Genomic DNA, 23,678 nt, shown 5'->3' on the forward strand with positions numbered 1-23,678 from the left:
CTTTTGTTAAAAGCCGTTTCTACTCTATTGGCCTCAGATTTTGCATGAGTACAAAAATTAAAGATTTAAGTCTCTCAGTAGTTATGATTCAAATGTGTTTTCTATTCAGTGACATTCTCATTAAGAAATATCCATTTCTTAATGAGAGCTGGTAATAGACATGAATCAAAATATCACATGCTACACTTAGTTATTATATACTGATCAAAAAGGAAAATGAGAAGAACATCTCTTTTAAAAATAAAGATGTTATACCACAGAATAAATAATGGCTTGTATCATATTACAAGCAACATTTTACAAGATAAAGCATTTGTCTGAGCAAGAAGAAATCCCAGACTCAGTCGTTCTTAAGATACAGATCAGTGATCAAAATTAAATAGTCTATTCTAAGAAATTACTAAACTTATGCAAGGAACCACACTAGCATTATGAGAGTTAAGCAATTGGGAGGTTTATTTCAATAACTTGTTTATATCCTTACTTCCCCAGCATTTTAAATAGAAATGAAAATAAAACACTAGGTCATGTGCATGACAGGGGCTATATATAATTAAAGATAATTATAACTTTTAAAGTCTTAACAAAAATAAATTTTCAAAAAATAAGGCATTTGTCTTTTCTTAGTTGTAACCCCACCATTCTAGAATTTTGTGTCTATGTCTTGTGTTTCTATTATTGCCTGAGATATGCTTTCTTTTGTTTTGTTTGCACTTCTCCAAAAATTCATAGTAAATTAATAACAAAATATTTTTCTATCAGAAATAAAACGGACATTTGCTTTATATATATCTGATGAAGTAACTCATCAATTAAATTTATATAAGAAAATTCTGTTGTAACTATATATTAAGAAAAAGTATGGTAATACTAGTTATTAGAAATCGTTATATCATATGTACATATCGCCTGCCTGGTTGGACATGAAGTTCCCCACCTAATTATTTATTTAACAGCAGGCTCATCAAAAGAATTCTATTTTACTTAAGGGACTAATGATTCCGAAGACTGAGACCGCAAGCAATGGCCTGCATGGGTATACATTAGATCCTCCCCATGTATATATTGTGGCTTCAAATTTAGTGTTTCTATGGAATTCCTGAGTGTGCAAACAAGTGAGTCACTGATTCTCCTTGCCTTCTGTCAGGATCTGTTCCTTCCCTTTGTTTTCACTGTCCAACTCTGATGTGATAGTTTTTGTTTTATCTTATATTTTATTTTGTTATATTTATTCTTATCTCTTAGAAGCCAGCTTGTTGTCCAATGAGAGGCAGAGAATGTGGATCCAGGTATGTGGGGAAGTGGGGAGGAGGAACTGGGAGAAAAGGGGAACCATAATCAGGATATAATGTGTGAGGGGGGAAATGCATTTTCAACTAAAAAAAGGTTCAAGCCATAAAATAAACAACAAAACAAAGTTTTATTTTCCAGTAAAACAAAAAAAAAAAATAGTTATTTAGAACATGTTCAATATATCCTTTTTCGATACCTACAGTTTAGAGAATTATTGTTGCAGAGAGACTGAGGGGATGAAGTGGGCTTCCAGGCTATTTGTAGAGCCAAAGAACTAAAAAAGCTGTGAGGAAGCAGTCTGGTGGGGTTTTTTGTTTGTTTGTTTGTTTGTTCATTTGTTTGGTTTGTTTTGTTTGTTTACTTTTTGGCTGGCTCTTTGATCACCTCTTCCTGAGGGGGGAGCATCCTTACCAGGCCACAGAGGAAGACAATGCAGACCTGATGGGATATGATAGACTAGGATCAGATGGAAGGGAAGGAGGACCTCCCCTATCAGTGGACTTGGGGAGGGGCATGGGAGGAAAAAAAGGAGAGAAGGTGGGTTTGGAAGGGGAAAAAAAGAGGGTGCTACAGCAGGAATACTGTATAATATCTGTGAATAAATTATAATTAATAAAAAAATTAAAGAATAATACAAATAAAAAGAATCAGAGAAAAGTAGAAAATTAAAGATAACCAAAAGAATAAAAAGAAGAAAAGAAGTAGAAGAACCCATTGGAGTTGAAATTAGAAGATGAAAAGATGCGCTTTTTTGTATAATTATGAATCAGTTTACACCAAATCCTTCCTTAGGGCATAGAGGTTAGAGAGCTTCTCAATTCTTTATTTGGTGTTTTCGATCTTTCCCCCAAACTAGCTGGCTTTTGTATGTATGCCAAGGTCTGATTATCTTCAAAATCACATCATTGGCCAAAATGTGTAAAGCCTTACCCACTGTTTCACTTATACGTCTTCATTAGGCAAACGGTTATGAGAATTGTTACACAAAAGGCCTGTACCAGGCCGTAGGGCCTGTACTGAGCTGTTATTCAGAAATACTATTTTTATCTCTGTCCTTGCTGTTAGCAATGTTTGAGAGAGATAAGTGAAGAAATACTTAAAACTGGGTTATGTCCAAATATACTCTAAACTATAAACTAGATTTCTGGGTGCTAGCTCCCTCCCCCCACTTTCTCCCGCTTTTAATATAAACTGTGTTCATAGGAAACATGATCCATTCTATCATCTGCTTCACTAATGAATGCTAGGAGGCCAGCGAAGGGTATAGATGTAGATATCAGGTCACCTGATTTTCTGTTAAGCTTTATACTAATTTCAACATCTATCATCATCTTTCCATTAAGCCATTTGTAAAATACTTCAATTTAGAAAGTCAACAATAAATCACTCTGCTCAACAAAAACATATTTCTTTTTTCCATTGCCCATAAAATTAATCTTTAGTTATCACCTAATTTGAAAGTGTTAAGCTATCATGAAGCTATTCCAATAAAACTGCTAGTTGATGAAAATTAAATATTGCCCTCAGTAAATAAAAAGGGATGTGAATAATATACAAGATACTCTCAGCTGTAGAGTTCTAAATCACAAGGAAACATTCCTTGGCAAAATATCTGATTGGATAGGAAAGCCAGTTCCCAGGGAGAACTATTTCACATTTACTCCTCTAAAAGAGAATGACAATCATAAAGAATTGAGGTTGAAATACAACCTCTCACAGGGAGTCCAGTACACACTTCTGGTCTAAGGTAGGACTAATTTTTATGGTATTCATTTGTTTGTGAAAAGCTAGGTCTAACTATACAACCAATGGGTTATCTTCTTATCTTCAGTATGAATACCCCCAAGGGAGGACAAAAACTAATTGTAATATTTGCTTTCTAATCTAGTGGTAATTCCATGTTTCAGAGACATTCCTTTATAACCATTGTATAACTTGAAAAGTGTCTTGTTTCCTATTATTGAAACACTACAGAACCTGTCAACTTGGACAGTCACTAGCCAGCATTTATAAGGCGAAGCCCAAACATTAAATTATGTCATGGGACAACTTAAATTTTATTTTATACATCAGTCGGTTAACTCATATCTGCTTACTAAAACAAAATCAATCGTCTTGCAAAAATATGCTTTTTAAAAGGATGAAAGGAATGAACATCACATTTTGCTATTAGAGACAAGTCACAGCACATACACTATAGCATCCTGGAGGTTGCTGTGTGTACTGGATGCAATGTAAAACAGACGGGGCTTCTATATGGGCAACACCACTTACCATCTGTAAAATCCTGAAGACACTAAGGTTGTTTGTTAAAGCGCTAAGTTTTGGGGGCTACATTTACACTATCTAACTAAGAACACAAAACTGTTCACTCTGTTATTTGTCTAAGGAATGTATGAAATAGTCTAGTTAATAGTCTACTGGGAACATGGACATGGTAAACTAAACCATCTACTGAAGTTTCTAACCAGGTAGAGCTGTTTAAAACCATTTGAGTTCTTACTGAAATTATTTGTGAAATGTGCCTGGAGATCATAGACCCATTTAGCTTTCGAGTACCTGTGAAATGCTTATGTTTCTTTCCATGAGGATTAAAATCCCAGAAACCTATGAATATTATCCTTTTTTGACCTTCAGATACTATTCTTTTGCTCTAGTTAATAAAGTTCTCTTCAGTGTAAACATTTTGTGTCCAAGAAAAAAAAAAATCTTTCCCGAGACTTTAGGCAACAGATGACATAAAGGTGAGGAAGATGGGCAACCTGGGGTGAGATGGGTTTGTGTCCTGGCTCTCAGCTTTATTGACACTTCAGAACAAATCTGGGAGCCTAAGATACCCTGGAGCCTTATCCCCACCCCTACTCTACAGGCTCTAATTTAATTGGTCTGTTTGTACCTTGGGTAGTAGGAGATTCCAAGGTTTTCAGTGGGTCATTTTATCATTCAGTCAAAGCTGAGATTTACTGAAGTGTAAAAACACCCTTGATGAGATCATGAGTCCAAATCAAGGTTTTTCCATGAATTCCTAGTACCCTCTCGCAGGCAAAGAAGCAGAGAGTATGCTTTCCAATAATATCTACAAATTGAGACACTGAGGTAAAACCAAAACTGTCAGACCACATTTAAACAATAAAATTTTAAAAATCTTTTTCTACGAATTAAGCATGAATTCACATAAGCTTTGGGCTAGCCTTGACTAAGTGACGATAGGGCAGTGTTATCCCAGAGGACAAATAAGAGCAACTGTTCACATGCAGACAGGTGAGGATGTTCCCTCTTTTCTTCATGCTGTTCTTACCTGTGCTCATGGGGGATCATGGAATTCCACGGCTGGCACTTGATGCCACTCTTAGTGATCGATACGGTCCCCTTGTAGCTGCCTCCTTTACCAATGATGCAATTTCTAATATAGTCTATTGAGGAACATAGACAAAAGTATTAGAGCTATGCGAAACAAGGTTGTACTTACTGGAGGGGAAAAATAAGAATCCACTCGAGCCTGTAAATCATTAACTCATGGAAACTGTTTCCAACAACACTGGAAGCTCTTGCCTAAACCTTCTACTAGTATTTTTAATGTAATACAATGATACAAAATAATACAGAATAATAATACAGTGATACAGAATAGTATATGGTACAGGCTAACTGCAGATTATTCTTCATCCTTAATTTGGATAATTCTACATATTCAACAGGGTAGGCCAAGTGACTTGATTGAATAAATAGACTTAAAAAAAAAACCTCAAGTAACTTACAAATCTACTTTAAAGTTTGAAATAAAATGTAAGAAAATGAATTGATTTGTCTTATCTAGCACAGTAAAACCATGTGGGTTTGTTTTGTCTTGTGTCTTGTTGTCTTATTCCCTCTCTCTGCCCCTCTCTCGCTCCCTGTATGTGTGTGGGTGTGGGTGTGTATGTGTTTGCATGAAATATCTACACTGGGTTAATTATTATCCACCATACTTTTGCTAATATTTCATTTCTAATTTAGAAAACTGACTTCTAAACATGAGCATATTAGTGATCAGACAATTGGATGTGCAGCTAGCCAACTAGGAAAAGATTGAACAAAAAAGAGTCTGATCACTAATTGCAGCTCAGATATGTGAAATTTTGAGGATATATAAAAATTGTCTTATTTTCTGCTATTAGCTTTTATTTAAACATCCATTCAATCAACATAAAGGTATCTATATTTGGCATCCATATTCTAATTCTAGAGGGCACAATGTTCTTTTTTGTAAAAAAGTTAATAAAAAGGATTATTTTCAATTCATAATTGTTCTTTTATGTGATGGAATATTTAATCTGTAAAATGTATCTTTAATATTCTGTAATTGCCCCATTGGTATATTTTTGCTTTTAAATTGTATAAATACTTTATCTACCATATCATATGTAATATGATACCACATAATAGACAAATTAAGAAACAATTTCAATTCCTCACTCAAACAACTTTTCATGCACGTATATATGAATCCAACTTATTTTCCTGAAATGTCCATGCTTTGTCAACACCAACCACCATTATGACATGAGCTACATAAAGTTGTTATAATTTAAAATATCTTACTGTCTTAACCGTACAGTTTGCCACAATACAAGGTACCTTGATCTAAAAACCTAACTGACATGTTAGAATATGAATGCAGAAAAGACGGACTGAGGAGGGGAAGGATTTAAATTAAGGGAAGTCTGGAGAACACAGCCTTTCACTAAAAGTTATATACTAACAGCCATCATATAGTCAGGTTTCCACTTTCCTCAATCTTAATCAATGATTGACTGTGACACAGATCAGAATATGACCAAAACATCTGCAGGGAAGACCTGTGTGGCAAGAAATAACAATTATGCTTTATCCTTTATTTGGCTATGTAACTCTTATGAAGAATGCAATTACCTTTGTTTTCATAGAGGTCAAATTCATGGCCAAACCCTTTTTTCACTCCAGTTGACATACTATTGTAAGGGAACCAGAAGCATCGTTTTTTTGTCTTATCAAAAACAAAGGCCCTGAAAAAGATAGCTGAATGAAAAGAAGGAATACTACAATTTAACAGATTTTTTTTAATGGGCATATGGTTTACCAAGGATGACACATAGAATGAGGCATTATTACATAGCAAAATAATACAGTGGTGTGTGTGTGTGTGTGTGTTTCCTATTTTGATGGAGCAAATAAGAAAGACAAAATGAAGGTTTTGTAGGTACAGATTAGAAAACCAAATCAATATCCTGTAGGAAGTTTTGACAATAATCTCTATAGAAAAATAAAGGCTTCACCAAGTAAATCATTACAAAAATAACAATACCCAGATTATTTCAGAAGGCTTTTACTATGTTTGTAAGTGCCCAGTTAGTTAGAAATTTTGTTTGTATTCATATGCAAATGATTATATTTGAGATATCATAATTAGCTTACAAAGTTTAAGTATACACATATATTCTAAAATGATGTATCTTCTGGGCCTCATGATATAGCCTTGCATTTCCAACTATGTTAATGCTGAGATTGGAGTAATATATTTGAGGCCTATATAGGCTACAGAGTAAGTTTAAGGCAGATATGAACAACTTTGCAATACCTGGCCTCAAAGCAAAACAAAACAAAACAAAAATGTGAAATGCCTAGAAATATGGATCAGTGGGAGGGATTCCCTAGTGTGGACAAGGAGTTAGATTCAGCCCTCAGTCCTTCAAATAAAATAACTCAAATTGTATTCCTTATGCTGCCTTGGGCCAAGTACTCAGGCTTCAGACACAGATAGCTTTGTGCTGCTTCTAGTCTCAGGCGAAGAAACTTCTTATGGAATTAGGCAATGCTTAATGCACAGACTCATCCTGTCCAAAGCATCGAGAATAAGTGACTGCAGGAACCCACCACTGCCTAGGCTCATGAAACAGCATAGAAAAGTGGGGTGGGGGGAGCAAAGCTAGAAGATGGAGAGCAGAGCTATTAAATTATGTTCCTTGGACACAAACTGACTCTTCCATATAGGAATTCATAGCAGCTCTTGCTGCCTACACTAGACCAAGCCAGTTGAAGATTCCAGCATGGAAGCCAGGTATGGTGGCACAGGCCTGTAATTTCAGCACTTGATGGGGCAGAGGCAGGAGGATTTCTGTGAGTTTGAGTCCAGGAGAGCCAAGTCTACACAGAGAAACCCTGTCTTGAAAAACAAACAAACAAACCAAAAAAAAAAAAAAAAAAACAAAACAAAAAAACATAAAAAAAAAAAACCTGAGAGGCCATTGCCAGTTGATAGCTAATAAGGGAGTAAGGTTAATTGTTCATTCAGGGATATAGTTACTGGTAGAATGCATGTATCTCAGTGGATAGCCCAAAGCCAATCATGTAGATAAGTCCTACAAATTGAACATAGTAGGAATTTGGGAGGAAGATGCTCTAGGAACCCTGAGAAGAGTTGGAAGCACTGGAGCTGGATATGACCAAGGTACATTGTAAACATATAAGATATTTTTGTGGAAAAAAATGTGTTAAGCAAATCACAACCCCCTAGAGAGTGTCTTAGGAAAGAAAATTCTGAAATGAAATGTTTGAAAACTGTCACATATAATATCTTTGTTTGGTGAATCATAAAATGTCGACTTTACTAAAGAGAATGCAAATCCAACTGTAAGGATGCTATCTTTCTAAGTCAGTGTTCCCTAAATAAGTTTATCTGCATACGCATTTTATTTCAAAACCTATTATCACTAGAGAATATGCTTTCAATGCACGGTCTTATAGAAGATGTCAAAATGCCATGTCCCCATCATTCTTGTAGCCAATATCTTGCTTTTCCCATTACTAGTATTTGCAAAAACAAACTGATAAATGCCAAAAAGTACTTTAAATTTTTAAAGCAATTTCAACTGGAAAAGTATGATTTCTAGTTTACAGAACTTTTTCTTTTCCTCTAAGAGCAGTCTCTCAAAAACATGTTTCTATATTATTTTACACTTCCATAAGAAGTGTGTGAGAACATCACATTCCCTATGCTAAACTTTTCTCTACATTTACCTTATCCTAATTTTTATTCTCACCACTAAAAGTCCACACTGAAATGTGCTTCTCCTATTGACAGTCCTATATCCTTCAACCCTGAGGAGGGAAGACACAGTTGCCAACAGCAGTCTTCATGAATTTACACAGCTCAGATGTTGACTGAGAGTAATTTTTCCTCCTTTATTTTCCCCAATCTCAAGGCTTTTATACAAAAGTCAGAACGAAACACAAATATCCTCAGGATAAGCTTACAAATCCAATTCCCACTACTGATGCCAGGAAATGTCTTTCTGAGAGTGGCAGTTTGGCTTTAAAAATAGAAATGAGATAGTCTTTCTTCTGCCTGAGCCTGCTGAAGACCCTCTGTGACCATGCCCTTCCCTACAGACTCATAATCATCATTTCTTTGAGACAGGGAAGACTTAATGAGAATTTCTCACCAAGAGATCTCTGAACTTTTTATTCCCATAAAAAGGCCACTGTGAAAATAAAATATGTAAGAATTGAACATTGATATTTTTTTGTGAAAATCTCATTTCTTAAAACTATGAACAAAATTCAGGGCCTTTCGTGTTCTAAACAAGCACGCCACCACTATGCTGAGCTACATCGCAGCTATGTAATCTTTTTTTTTAACAATTAATTTATTGTAAGAGAGAGAGAGAGTGTGTGTGTGTGTGTGTGTGTGTGTGTGCCGGAGTGTATATGTATCACACTTGTACAGGTGCCTTTGGAAGCCAAAATAGGACATCAGATACCCTGGAATTGGTTACAGCTGACGGTGAGATCTCTGATGTGGGTTCTGAGAATCAAATCATGTCCTTTGCAAAAGCAGCAAGTACTCTTAAACCACCAAATTATCACTCCAGCACCCAGCTATACAATGTTATTTTTTTAAGGGAGAGAATAGAAAATAAACGAAGAAAAAAAAATATGTTTTTGAAAAACAGGCAGTGTCAGTGGGGAGTGAGTGTGTGTGTGTGTGTGTGTGTGTGTGTGTGTGTGTGTGTGTGTGCAGCTTTGTATCAAGGCCTGTTTTGAACTCAGAGTGACTGGCTTCCTGTGTTGAGGCATTATAGGGTGTACCACCACACTTTTTCAGGAAATGTGTTTTTATGGTCATTTGGAAGAATACTGGCAGGAAATTTTCACCTTGCTATGTCAAAACTGTAAGGTTTCTCCTCTGAGGTCACTGACAAAATAATAAGGGGAGCTTTCAGGTGATAAGAACTTCTCTACTTGAAGCAACCCCAAGCCTCTGAGTGGCTCCATCACTTTCCAGCAAACCTTTCTCATCACTCTCCCCTAACTTCTTTGAAGCACTCTCTGCTGCTGACACCAGTCACTCTAGGTTTTTATATAATTCTCTCAACACCTTTTATTTAAATCCCAACAGACATGACATAAGTTGCAGTAGATTTTGGCTGTTGCCCAGTTCCTAACCAGAAAATCCTTCCACTGATCTGCTATGGAAGAAAACAAGAGACACAATATCTTAGAATGACACTAAGAGAGAAGTCAATTGAACTGGATTTTAGTTCAGTGTTAATTGTTCAAGATCCACAGCCAAAGCAACTGTGTACTTTGGAAAACTGTTTTCAGAGCCTTTCATACTCATTCAGTGTTTCCATCGGCTGAGAGCTATATCTGCTGTTGTAATGAGTTAAAGCTAGAGTCAAATTTATTCTAAAGGACTAATTGCATTGGCTACAAAAAGGGAAGAGAAAATATTATATTATATACTTTCTTTATTGGAAAATTATTCAATATGCAAAATGAAGTGACTTACTTGCAAATGAATGATAAGCCCTTATTTCTGCTACATCTGTTGGCACATTCATCTGCAGAGTTCATCTTTTTTGTTTTAATCTTCATTAATGGGTCATTCTTGATGAGAGTAGTTTTTGCTGACTTTTTGAATTCATGGAGTGTATTTCTTCTTTTCTTCTGTCCTTCTAGCAATACAAAAATTAAATAATTCATCGTGAAAGAAATGCTTTTGATGATTATGGAGGAGGAAATTCCTTAAGGAACATCTTCAAGATAATGATTTTATAGGGCAACACAGTATACCTCTAGGCAGTAGGATAGACTTGGGTGAGGATGTATAAAAGCAAGAGAGATGAACACTATAATTATGTAAAAACAGATACTTGCTATGTAAATTCATTAATCTACATCATTTCAAATGAAAGATACATTGAAAAATTGGGATAAAGTTCACCCCAAAGAAGAAATAACCCTAAAGAATAATTATTTCAAAATTAGGACAAAACTCACCCTAAAGAAACACTGCTCTCCAGACAACAGAGAATCAAGTATCAGAGCCGGAAGCATAGCATGTCATGCTTTGTAACTAAACTGTTCATTCTCCCCTACACTGGTTTCTCATGGAAGCTGCAGTGCTAGACAGGTAAATCTATGCAAAGACAAGTGAGACACTCCTCACTAAAAGCCCTGCAGTGGGTACATTCTTCTGACTTGCCCTTGAGTGCTTCATATTATACATATTTTTGCCCCTTTCCTCTTGTTTTTGTACAAAATGCATACAGTGTTGGGGACACTATTTCTCAATTTCATGAAACTATTTATGTTGAAACCAGGCCAAACACTGTTAATCAAATGTATGTGAAGCTTTAGCCTTTAATGTAACAAATCCATTTTTCTTCATGAATGGGAAAGACCCATAGATAGCATGGAACTTAATATATACCTGAAAAACAGAAGCAAGACATCCTGAAGTTCTTACATTTTTTGCATAATTTGAAAGTAAAAAGAACTGGTTCTTTTATTCTTAATTTTCTAAAAAGTACACCAATCTAATACTAGTCAAATAATAAGGACCAGTCACCTATCACCTAAATGTTGTGTAACAAGTTTGGAGCTATGCACATCTGCATGTCAATTAATATAATAGCACTTATCACAATGGCAGTTGAATACGTTTATTTTTTAGCTGGAGGTAACTAAAGGCATAGGGAGAAATTAACTGACTACATTGAAGGGTTCAGATTGGAGACCCCGAGGCCTTGCTTTGGAGCTAGCACTCGGCACCACTTACGCTGTCATCTTTTATCTAAGAATTGCTAAGAATGTATGTGGAAATGTGATTTATAAACATTTCCCGCAGATTTGGTTCCAAGCTATCAGTGGAAGAGAAGCTTGGATGCCACAGCAGGAAATGCATTCCCCGTCTTCAAATGTGGTGAAAAGTGTGAAGCAAAGAGGACGAAGCTTTCTGTGCAGAAAACGTGGAAATGTGACCAAGAGCGGCATCACACCTGTTTGCCAGAAATCGCTGGCTCCTTTTAGTTGACCTAGCACGCTGATGCTGCTCAGTATTGTTTAACCTAACCTCAAGTCTACAAAAAGACAAAAAATGTGAAGTCCCTAAAGTCCTAGTTCTTTACAAACTTCCAGAGCACAGACTCCAACAAATCCCCAGAGGGATGCTTTTCTTGGCCCATAAGATAGAACTGCTATGATGTGAGAGATTCTGTTTAAACAAACAAACAACAACAACAAAAAAAACTTTGTTGTATACATTCAATCAAATAATCTATACCATTTATGTTATGTCATCCATGCTGTTAATAGTTTTTAATGTATTATTGAATGTTATTAATAGTACATTATTTAATGAGTGTGGGGTCCAAATTCCTTTCATAACATTGACAGTCAGCTGAAGCTGAGATTTTTATTGACTTGCCAAATGATGTTAATTAGGTAAAAAGTTAAGACAATTGGTCAATCTATAAAAGGAAGGCTAAGTTAACACATGGAGTTGTTTGAGCTAAAATCATTAAGTAAAATTCGAGAACACAATTAGAATTGACAGAAAATTATTTCTTTAGAGTTTTGGTATTGTTTTAGAAATTTCATCACTTAATTTCCAATATAACTGCTATTCTTACAAGAAAGAAAGGCATGATGCTTTTCTGATTGACATTTCTGTCATAGAATCTCATTGATGGGAGATAATTTTCCATCATAACTTTCTCCTCCTGTGACCTTATTTCACTACTTCTTTGGTACTCCTGATTACTTCACAGTATGATAATAATTTAATTCCTTATAAATTTAAATATTTTCTGTAAGTGATAGGAGTGTACATTGAGAAGGATCTATTTTAAAAATAACTTCAGCCAAAATTGACTATAATACATATACATATATATATGTATATACATATAATACATATATGTAAATTCTGCCAGCCAAAAATATGGCATTGGTCTTATGTACAGTGTGCTTTTGTATCTGTCTAAGGGTTAAATAAGAACATAAAAGTAGCTTCAAAATAGCTAATTATCAGCATTAAATTCCTAAGGCATTTTAGTAATTATCAGTCAAAACAGAGGCTCTGCTCATTGCCATATAAAAGTAAGAGTGAAGACTGTTCTGTAGAAAAGAGGTCTCTGTAGCCATTGGCTCTGATTAGTTTTACAGATCCTCAGTTGTCCTATTGAAATGTGTTAATGGATGGTTTTGCCTCATAAAACAAGCTACTCTTGCTTGCTAGTAAGACTTCCATAACTAAAGATCAAAAAGCATTCTGAAAAATAAATAAATCCCTAATCTCCCTTTATTGTGCAATAAATAGAAAAGACAGTGCTTCAGTGCTAATAAGGACCAATCAGAACCAGATACTAAGAACCCCTCGGCACCAGGACATGTGAACTTTCCCTCATAACTCAGTCTGTATACTGGATCAGTAACTAATTACTCAAAACTATGAAATTTAGAGTACCTATACATCATTTAATCCATGCATCTATAAAACTGATTTCTTCTTCAATAAGAGAAAATAAAGTCAGAACAGAAGTCATTCAAACTCAGCATATGAAAATGAAATTCCTTCACTGAAAATAGATTTCACTCTCTTCCACATGTATCAACTAATGCTTGTTTTGCCAAAAACAATTAAAAAGCCAAGCTTAATTTGGGGGGAAAAAAACTCAAAAATATGTTTATATCAGATTTTTCTCTACTATTTCTTAATGTGTCTGTTAGTTAAAGTGTATAAACAGAAAACTGAAATGAAATCAAAGATAAGAAAGTGCTGCAAATCTGTCAAGCTTTCCTATATTTTAAATTGTGTTCCTTTCTCTGCTCCCAGCTTAGGAAAATATTCTGGAAGGCGCCTTTCCTGAATAACCTGAAGTCTCTGTTTTAGAACTAAAGCCATAAGGATCCTAGTGAAAACCTACAAACAAAAAGCAGGGTCAAGCATATCAAGGTGGTTGAAGAAAGACACATTTTTTTCCCTCTGGTCCCTGGGCCTCACACTCATTTCTCTCAGTACCTCATATATTTTCTTCTGTGTGGAAGAACCATGGACTTCAAAGGAAAGTAATGCAAAGAAAGGATTTGCAGGGTGTGGAAAGAGCAGGAATCTGGCTCCCCATAGCCAAAAAAACAAAAAACACCACAAACCAAGAACCTTACCCACATGATTAGCAATTAACAGTTTGCACTGGCAAGATGTTAAGATGAAAGTTTTAAAATAACTGATGGATGTTAATGGTTGTAACTGGAGACTTTTAACTCCTAAAGACAGAATCACTAAAAGAAACCCCGCTTTCTACTGTTTCTCTGTAGGACTCAGACTTCACTGTTGGACAGTAATGTGCTTACCCTTTTTAGAGAAGCTAATCTCATGGCAAATGAAGACAGTGAGAAGGAAGAGACTAGCAGATTTGGTAAGTACTGGTAGCTAAGAAGTAACCTAATCCTCTGTCTCCAGAAGATTTGTAGAATAAAGTGATCATAGTGAGGTTTCAAGTCTTCCCCTCCTTTCTACTTCCTTTTCTGGAATTCCTTACTGTTCATGCCCCATCCTGCTCTCCCTCTCCTCTGCCCTTCTCTGCCTGGGACTCTTTTCCACACAGCAAGTAACCACATTGAAGTGTAACTACTCCTGTTGTAACTACTATGTCCTGTTCATGCAAAACATTCAGCTGTTGCCTCCAATATTTACAATATGGCATCAGTGCTATTATTTTATACCATCTTGCTCTGTCAATTACAATCTAGGCTCCCACCAGGGACCCAGTACACCAGTCCTAATAGGTGACCTTCCCTTGCTGTCTGTAGGTCTTTTTTGGAACACCTCTTACACCTTCTGACATCAGCATTTCAGGCAACTCGGAATCTCCTGACAAGGCTACCAGTCATGCATGCTGTGACTCATCTTCTCATCCTTGACTTGGGTACCAAATACCTTAGAACTGGCTTAAACACTAAACTAATAAACCCTTAAATATGCTGTAACGACAGTTTCTAGCACAGAAATTTTGTTTTGTTTTGCTTTTGGCTAGTGTTGGTTAGTTTTTATTACTTAGCCAAATGAAGCTTCAAAAGTATGTTTGAGCTGATTGCAGCGTTGCTGACTTCAGTCTAAGGGGAAAGGATTAATGTATTTCTTTCACTTAGAATTCAGAAATTTCCGTTAAGTTCCTTAACTAACTGAGTTCATTCAATTCCAAAGATACAATTATGATGTTCAAACCTTGATTTTCACGTGCCAGAGAATCAGAGAATACAGGTTTTCTCAGAACTAAGTGAATTTCACTTTGCAACTTAACCCTTAGCAGTGTAGCTTGACAAATACAGGTTCCTACCCATTTGCTCACCTTTGTTCCCTTGGGTATCAGGCATTCATTTAATGTTTAATTTTCCTAATCAGAGTATCCAATAATCGCTTAAAGGATTTAGTATAAGGGAACAGACAGAAATTCTATGTGGTACATCAACTGCTATCAAAGCTCCTTGGATCATCCATTTCAAATGTTTCTCAAGAAACTTCTTAATAAAGTATCTGCATATAATGCCTTCTGTTCATGACTCCATACAAAATAATAACAATAAAAATAGAGCATTCTTTTACTTTCTGACGAATAACCACTCAAGTAGCAACAACAAACTAAATTTTCAAGAGTAAACAAAATTTCAAGGAACAAATTCTAATTGCATTTTCTGAGAAAGCTGCCCATCTCCATGATGGAAGTTGTTTAAAACAGGAAAACTGTTAAAGCAAGGTTGCAAACACAAAAAGGTGGGCCCTCTTTTGATGACAATTTTAGCAGTATCCATTTCAGGAATTATTCATAACATATATCTGTAATTCCCAACGGGCCTCTCCTGGCTTGCCAGCACACTTTCAGGCTACTCTCTGTATGCTCAGGAAACGCAGTCATTTCAATGTTAGCCAAAGTGAAATATAATTACAAATGTATATCTCCTGCCAAAACTCCATAATGCAAGCCAAAAAACAAATAGACATTGTCTATGGTCGATCTACTGTTTGGGTTTTCTAAACTGAGATCTTACATTAGCTCAGCTGAGCTCAGGTAACCACACTTTAAGGCAACAACATTTTAATCTTTGAAAAGGGAAACAAGCAAATAGGACCAAGATTAAAACTCATGCTAACATCCCTAAACTAGCAATGTCTTAAAGATCTACTTTCATATGACATATCTTTAAGTTCTTTTCCATTTCTTCAGGAATCTTTACCTATACCCCATCAAAGAATCATTACCATCGTGTCTTTTTTTTTTCCCAATGCAGAAGAAACAGGTGGGTTCAATATTTCTAACTAGCACTGGCTATTTCTTGTATTACATCAGATACTAGACCAGAGGTGTGATAATTATCATAGTGAACTCCATTCCAAATTACTAAGGTGTTTCTTTGTTTTCTCAATTTTAAAAGGTCACCTATCTGCTATCTGGGCATTTATTTATTATTTACAGTCTTTATTTCTCTGTGCCTACCCTAAAGTTCAGTGCCTTCTCCTGCTGGCATCCAGTACAATCATAACACAACTAATACAGATGTTTCCTCTACTCTTGATAATAAGAGAAAACTTCCTATACCAGCAGATGTGATCCCTAAATGCCCAGGAAATCTGAACCAGTCCGAGTGTCTCCTCCCCAGTCTGCAAATTGGAGGACAGAGGGACAATTCTGCTGCATCCCTCCAAGTCACAGAAGTGTTCTTCCCTGCACTGCAGCATCAAGGGCAATCATCCATACCCCGGAGAGAAGGGGAGCTTGGAAGGGAAAGCTTTCTGTTTCATTTTTATAACATGCATGTACTCAGAGCTTAATCTGCCTCCTCCAAATGAAGACCTGCATACTGTCATGATTTGGACCTGAGGGTTGACTGGCTAGACCCTTATAGGAAATTCTCCTTTTGGGAAATCATGAGTCCCTGGTTAGATTGATAATCAGTCTCCTCTCTTCAATTCAAAATCTGCCTTCGTTTCTAAACTTGGCCAAACCAGGAAAGTTCCAGCCAGTGTTAGCACTTCATTCCTATCCCATAATTCCGGACTGCTTAGCTAAATGAGGTGGGGCCTGGTGGGGGTGGGGGGGGTCACTGAGGGATGTTAATTATTTTACATGTTTTTTTCGAAACAGAAGGAATGTCAAAAGAAAGCATAATGAGAGGTTTGGAAGCCCCACACCACACATGGAATTAAGAAAGGATGCTGGAAATAGGCTAGAGAGTTTCTTGGAAGGAAAGAGCAAGGTCAGCAGGAGACTTAAAGGAATCACAATCTCCATGAAGCAGGAGTAAACTTACCTGCAAAGGGGATGGCGACAGGAAGCAGGAGGAGGTGCAGAAGGGCATGCTGCAGCAACAGGACCGGCAGAAGTTTGGTCCCCCACATCATGCTTGCAGTTCGAGCAGGCTGATCCCTCTGCAGGAGATGCCGGGCTGAAAGAATCCTGTTGCAAGCCGGTCGGTTCTGAGCTGCTTTTATTGCGATGAGCTAAGTTTGTTGTGTGATTAACTGGAAAGATCTAGGTCTGAACTCCCTCTTACGGTAAGAAACTGTTTAACAACAGCCCTTAACTCTCTTCCAGCCCCTTCCTTTCCTCAACCCCCCCCCAAGCAACAGATCCCAGCTCCCCCCTCCACGCACTCCCGCCCCCCCCCCAAGAAACTTACAAAGCAAAGGTCACCTGGCCCGAGGCCAGCTGCAATTTGGAAGCTTGAGCTCCAGATCCTTGTGGCTCCTATCCGAGTAGGGAAGGGAGGAGTAAGGCTCAGCCCAATCGCTAAGTCAAGGCACAGGCAGAACACCAATTCACCCCGTTTGAGCAGGAAAATGCATGTGTTTACATATCTATGTGGGAAAAGAGGAAGGGGAAGCAGCGTAAGAAGAAAACCAAGCAGTCCTTCTGCCAAATGAACCCTCTGCCAGTTTACAGTGCTGGAGAGATCCAGGGATGAACACTGACCCCAGTTCCCTGGTTTTTTAGAGAGAGCAAGAGCAGAGGGAGGGAGCCAGTGGGGCAGAGCCCAGGTCAGCCTAAGTAGAAAGAGGGCAGGTAAGAAAAGGGAGTGGCCTTGAGGGATGACAATAAGTAACAGCAGAAACAAGCAAAGATGCTGGTCTTTTTGACCTTGTACACAGTCAGATATGTTCACATGTCAGTATGAATGCAGTAAGACTTTCACTTGAGATCCCTTGAGCTATTTTAATTCCTAAATGATGTCTGTATCTCTTTTCTCTTGCACACCCCCACAATATTACTCCGTCTGAGGGGAGGGAAAAAAAAGAACTTGCAGGGGGTGGAGGGGCTCTGATCCCTGAGTATCACGTTTTGGTGAGATCATTGCCCAGACTTCTCCTTTTATTACAACACCAAGAGGGTGCTCTGATACGTCAGAGGACAGAATACTGTCTTTCTAATGGTTTTGGAGGAATAGTTGCCTCTGTGTGTTTCTGAGACAGATACCCATAAGAGCTAGATCCTCTAGAGAGAAAGAGAAAGTCAACAGACTGTGAGACCTTCTCTCCTGAAGCCTGCCCTAGAGAGGTAACCAGGGGCAAAATTCAAGTCAGTAGCAAGATGGCTTTCTCCACATCTACCAGAAAAGGCAGTTCTCTTAGCCTTCCTCCAGCACACCTGCAGAAACAAGAGAGGAGGAAAGGTTGGGGGAAAGGAGAAAAAGAAGAGAGGGAGAGGTGAGAAAAGAGAAGAGGAAGGAAAGAAGGCAGGAAGGTAGAAGAAAGAATAGGAGGGAGAATGAGAAGGAGAGAGAAGAAAGAAAGACAGAAAGCTATCCTGATAGGTTCTTCAGGCTGTGGCACATCTAACCATGAAGCAGAACTCTTTTGAAGGATTTTCTTGCTTAATTTATGTGTATGAGTGTTTTACTAGAATGTGTGCCTGCTGCCTGCAGAAGCCAAAAGAGGGCATCAGAGCCCCTAGAACTGTTGTTGCAGATGGTTGCCCTGGAACCCAGGAAATCTGGAAAAAGCAGTGATCTTAACCTAACTGCTGAGTCTTTTCTTCAGCCCTGTTGAAGGATCTACTTCATCTTACCTGTTTCCTATCGATTTTTTCTTTCCTCACTTTTTCATATAGAAGCTAATCCAAACACACTGTTTTCAGTTTCCCTCCAATGTCCCAGTTATCTATTTTACTTTTGAAAGAGTCCATTGACCTTTGTTAATACATCTCAGTTTCCCATGGCTCTGAGTCACCTGGAGCATCTCTAGCGCTTTGTCGGGAAGAAAAGTTTTTTTTTTTTTTTTTTTTTTTGGAAACAAATGTTCTTGTCAATTTCAGTAGGTAGACTGGAATGGAGTAAAGCTATCAGACTTCCTGTTTGTGTCTCCTCTCTCAGAGAGAGTCCTGGGACTTACAGGTTAGAAAAAGGCTATGAGGACCTTGACCACCCTGAGTCTTGTCAGTGAATAGTTGCTGAAGAACTAACATTTTTTTCTTTGGCCACACTCTTGTGAGCGTTCCTAATAAAATGCATTATGTCACCCCATCCTTCACAAAAGAACAAACACTTCAGAAGTAGAAAGGAGATTCCATGGGAAGAAAAGAAGAACAGCAGAGAAGGGAAGGGACAGGAAGAAGATAATTTGAGGGTAAATTTGATCATTATGTACTCATGTCAAAATGTCATAATGAATCCCATATTATATTTGATATAATTTTATTATCATAACTGATATCTGTTAATAAAAGCATTTTTAAAACATTAGGACCAAAGAAATCTGTGATAAAACAGAACAACAAAGGGATATTTTCAAAAATGGAATTGCTAGTAAGTACAGTAAATGCCTATACCTATTTTAAAGTATACATTCTTTTTATTTTATTCTGACAAGTTATTTGATTCCTCTTTATTGAAATCTTAGCTAGTATTCACTGGTCTTTTAGAACATGCTAAACATTTTAAGTCTTCATATTGTTTTATTTAAACTTTGGGATAAACAGAAGGACAATATTATAGTCAAAGAAACATAAGTAAATTATGCTTCTACACAAGTGAATTGCCCAAGGTCACAAAAATATTAATAGCAATAGTGCTAAAGTAGATTGGTCATATTCTATAGGAAAGAATATTTTTTTAAACCTTATGGGTAGCTAGAATTGCATGTTCAACATTCTTTTTTCTGTTTTTTTTTTATATTTTTATTAAACAATTAAGTTATCTATTCACTTTATATCTCAGCTGTAGCCTCCTTCCTCCTCTCCTCCTGGTCCCACCCTATCTCCCTCTTTCCCAATCTACCTTTTCCTCTTCCTCAGATAAGCTCCCACACACCCACCTCATCTCAATAAGTCGAATCAGGACTGAACACATCTCTTCCCCTGTAGCCTGGAAAGGCAGCACCATCGGAGGTGACCAGAAAGCAAGGCATGTCAGTCAACCCCACTCCCCACAGGAAGCCTGAGGTACCCATCTGCTACATATGTGTAGGGGGCCTAGGTCCAGTCTATGCACCGTCCTTAGTTGGTGCTTCAGTCTCGAACTCTGGGCCTGATTAAGTGGCTCTGTTGCTCTTCTTGTGGAGCTCCTGTCTCCTCCAAGTCCTTCTATCCTTCCTCTCCTTTTTCACTAGACTCCCTACTTTTCACCCAATGCTTGGCTTGAGTCTAAGCATCTGTTTTGGTCCACTGCTGGGTGGAGCCTCTCAGAGGACAGCTATGCTAGGCTCCTGTCAGAAATCATAGCAGAGTATCGAGAATCATTAATAGTGTGAAGAGCAGGCTTCTTTGTCAAAAATCAAGTATCCATAGGTGTGTGGGTTTATTTCTGGGTCTTCAGTTTGATTCCATTAATCCAGGTCTGTTTCTATACCAGTAGCATGCAGTTTTTATTACTGTTGCTCTGTAGTACAGCTTGAGATCAAGGATGGAAATATCTCCAGAAGATTTTTTAATGTACAGGATTGTTTTAGCTATTCTAGGTTTTTAGTTTTGTTTTTGTTGTTGTTTTTTTTTCCATATGAAATTTAGAATTGTTCTTTTAAGGTCAGTAAAGAATTGTGTTGGAATTTTGATGGGGATTATGTTGAGTCTATAGATTGCTTTTGGTAAAAATGACCATTTTTACTGTTAATTCTACCAAACTATGAATATGGGAGATCTTTCCATCTTCTGATATTTTCTTCAATTTCTTTCTTCAGAGACTTGAAGTTCTTATCATGCAGGTCTTTCATCATGCTTGGTTAGAGTTACACCAAGATACTTTATATTATTTGTGGCTATTGTGAAGGATACAGTTTCCCTAATCGCTTTCTCTTCCTGTTTGTCATTTGTATACAGAAGGGCTACTGCTTCTTTTTTCTTTTTCTTTTTGTTAACTGATCTTGTATCCACCAACTTTGCTGAAGTTGTTTATCAGCCGTAGGAGTTCTCTGGTAGAATATTTGGGGTCACTTATGTATACTATCATATCATCCAAGAATAGCAATACTTTGACTTGTTCCTTTCCAATTTGTATCCCCTTGATTTCCTTTAGTTGTCTTATTGTTCTAGCTAGGACTCCAAGTACTATATGGAAGAGATGCAGTAAGAGTGAGCAGCCTTGCCTTGTCTCTGATTTTAGTAGGTTTGCTTTAAGTTTCTGTCCATTTAATTTTATGTTGGGTATATGTTTGCTGTATAATGCTTTTATTGTGTTTACATATATGTCTGGTGTCCCTGATCTTTCTGAGACTTTTAAAATGAAGAAGGAGAATTGGGTTTTGTCAAATGTTTTTTCAGCATCTAGTGAGATGTGGTGATCATGTTTTTGTTTATTTGTTTGTTTGTTTTCTTTTTCTTTTTTTTTCTTTCAGTTTGTTTATATGATGAATTACACTGATGGATTTTTGCATGTTGAATCATCCCTGCATTTTGGGGATGAAGCCTACTTGATCACGGTGAATGATATTTTTGATGTGTTTTTGAATGTGAGATTTTAATGACTACTCCTATTTCCTTAGGGTTATAGGACTGTTTAACCTGCTTACTTGATCTTGACTTAACTTTGGTAAGCAAAATCTATCAAGAAAATTGTCCATTTCACTCAGATTTTCCAATTCTGTAGAGTACAGATTTTTGAAGTAAGACCTAATGATTCTTTGGATTTCATCAGTGTCTGTTGTTCTGTCCCCTTTACATTTCTGATTTTGTTAATTTGGATATTGTCTCTCTGCCTTTTAATTAGTTCAACTAAGGATTTGTCTAGTTTGTTGATTTATTTTTTTTTAAAGAACCAGCTTTTGGTTTCATTAATTCTTTATATTGTTCTCTTTGTTTCTAATCCATTGATTTCAGCCCCATATTTGGTTATTTACTGCCATCTCCTCCTTTTATGTATATTTGCTTCTTTTTGTTCTAGATCTTTCAGTTGTGCTGATAGAACTGTCCAGTTTCTCTATGAAGGCACTTATTGCTGTGATCTTTCCTCTTAGCACTGTTTTCATGGTACCCCACAAGTTTGTGTATGTTGCGTCTTTATTTCATTACATTTTAGGAAGTTATTTAATTTTTCCCTGATTCAGTGGTCATTGAGTAGACAGTTGTTCAGTTTCCATGAGTTTTGGCATGTACCCAAAAGATGTTCCACCAACCACATGGACAGTTGCTCAGCTATGATCATAGCAGTCTTATTCATAATGCCCAGGAACTGGAAACCATCCATATGTCCCTCAATGAAAAACTGAATAAAGATATGTACATTTACACAATGGACTACCACTTGGCTATTAAAAACAAGGGAATATTGAAATCTGCAGGAAAATGATAGAACTAGAAAAAAATGTCCTGAGTGAGGTAACCCAATCTTAAAATAACATGCATGATATGTACTCACTTAAAGTAGATATTAGCCATAAAGTACAGGTTAACCATGCAACAATCCACAGACCCAAAGAAGGTAAAGTACAAGGAGGAACCAAGGGAAGATGCTTGAATCTCACTCTAAAAGGGAAATAAAACAGGTATTGGAAATGCATGAAGGTAGGGAACCATGTTTAGAGGGGATGGGGAGTGGAGGTGGGGTGAAGATTAGAAGGAGAGAAAGCCAGGGAGATAGGGCTAGGCAAGAGAATGGAATTTCGAGTTTGGGGACATCTTGGGGATATGCAGAGAGCTATGATACTGGAGTGCTCAGGAAGTGTATGGGGGTCACCTTAGCTGAGACCCCTAGCAGCAGGGAATATGGAGCCTGAAGTGACTACCTCCTATGACCAGCCAGGACTTCAGTGAAGGGATAAGGACACCAACCCAAGTACAAAACCTTCTACCAAAAACTTGTCCTGCCCACAAGATGTGCAGGGACAAAGGTGGAGCAAAGATTGAGGGAATGGCTAACAAGATTGTCCCTACTTGAGATCTACCCCCTGGGAGAGAAACAGTCCCTGACACTATTAATGTTATTCTGCTACGCATAGAAACAGGAGTCTAGAGTAACTCCTCTGAGAGGCTTCACCCAGCAGCTAATGGAAACAGATGCAGAGACCGACAGCCAAACATTAGACAGAGCTCGGGGAGTTCTGTGGAAGAGTTGGGAGAACGATTGTGGTATCCAGAAGGATGAAAGACCCCACAAGAAGACCTACAGAGTCAACTAACCTGGACCCCGGAGGCTCACAGAGACTGAACCACCAACCAAAGAGCATGCATGAACTGTTCCTAGGCTCTCTGCACAGATGTGAAGCTTGAACTTCCTATGGATCCCCCAACAACTGGAGCATGGGCACTCTGACTCTGATGCTCCCTTCAAATCCCATTCCTGTAACTGGGCTGGGTTGTCTGGCCTCAGTAGGAGATGATTTGCCTAGCTCTGCAGGGACTTCATGTGCAGGTTGGTACCCATGAGGGAATCTCCTCCTTCTCCAAGGAGAAGGCAAGGGGAGAATGGGGGGAAGTGGTATGCAAAGGAGGAACATAGAGGAGTGAAGTAGGGCTGCAATCAGGATATAAAGTGAATAAAGAAATAAATTTTAAAAAGAGAGATTCTCAACATTCCTTCCAGCTTTAAATTTGCATTATTGCATGTAGGTGTATTATTTTATATTTCCACACTGCTTGCCTTTACTGTGGTTTGTCATT

General features: G+C 37.5%; 1 protein-coding gene across 5 annotated transcripts in view; it reads right to left on the minus strand.

The window, feature by feature from the left end:
* Hgf (hepatocyte growth factor) overlaps window positions 1-17,432 on the minus strand; it is a 69,053-nt gene extending 51,621 nt beyond the window's left edge. Inside the window, exons 1-5 of one of the 5 annotated variants that reach the window (XM_060373747.1) lie at window positions 17,275-17,432; window positions 16,906-17,095; window positions 10,103-10,268; window positions 6,205-6,317; window positions 4,592-4,706 (exon numbers count right to left, since the gene is read on the minus strand). In XM_060373747.1, the coding sequence (XP_060229730.1) occupies window positions 4,592-4,706; window positions 6,205-6,317; window positions 10,103-10,268; window positions 16,906-16,996 (485 nt within the window). In that variant the 5' untranslated portion in view covers window positions 16,997-17,095; window positions 17,275-17,432. Of the gene's footprint in view, window positions 1-4,591; window positions 4,707-6,204; window positions 6,318-10,102; window positions 10,269-16,905; window positions 17,185-17,274 lie in introns of those variants that run through there. The other 4 variants (XM_060373742.1, XM_060373743.1, XM_060373744.1 and 1 more) reach the window with 4 other exon arrangements.
* Window positions 17,433-23,678: the final 6,246 nt, after the last annotated feature.

Source organism: Meriones unguiculatus, chromosome 21 (genome assembly GCF_030254825.1).
Source record: "Meriones unguiculatus strain TT.TT164.6M chromosome 21, Bangor_MerUng_6.1, whole genome shotgun sequence".
Taxonomy (NCBI): Eukaryota; Metazoa; Chordata; class Mammalia; order Rodentia; family Muridae; genus Meriones; species Meriones unguiculatus.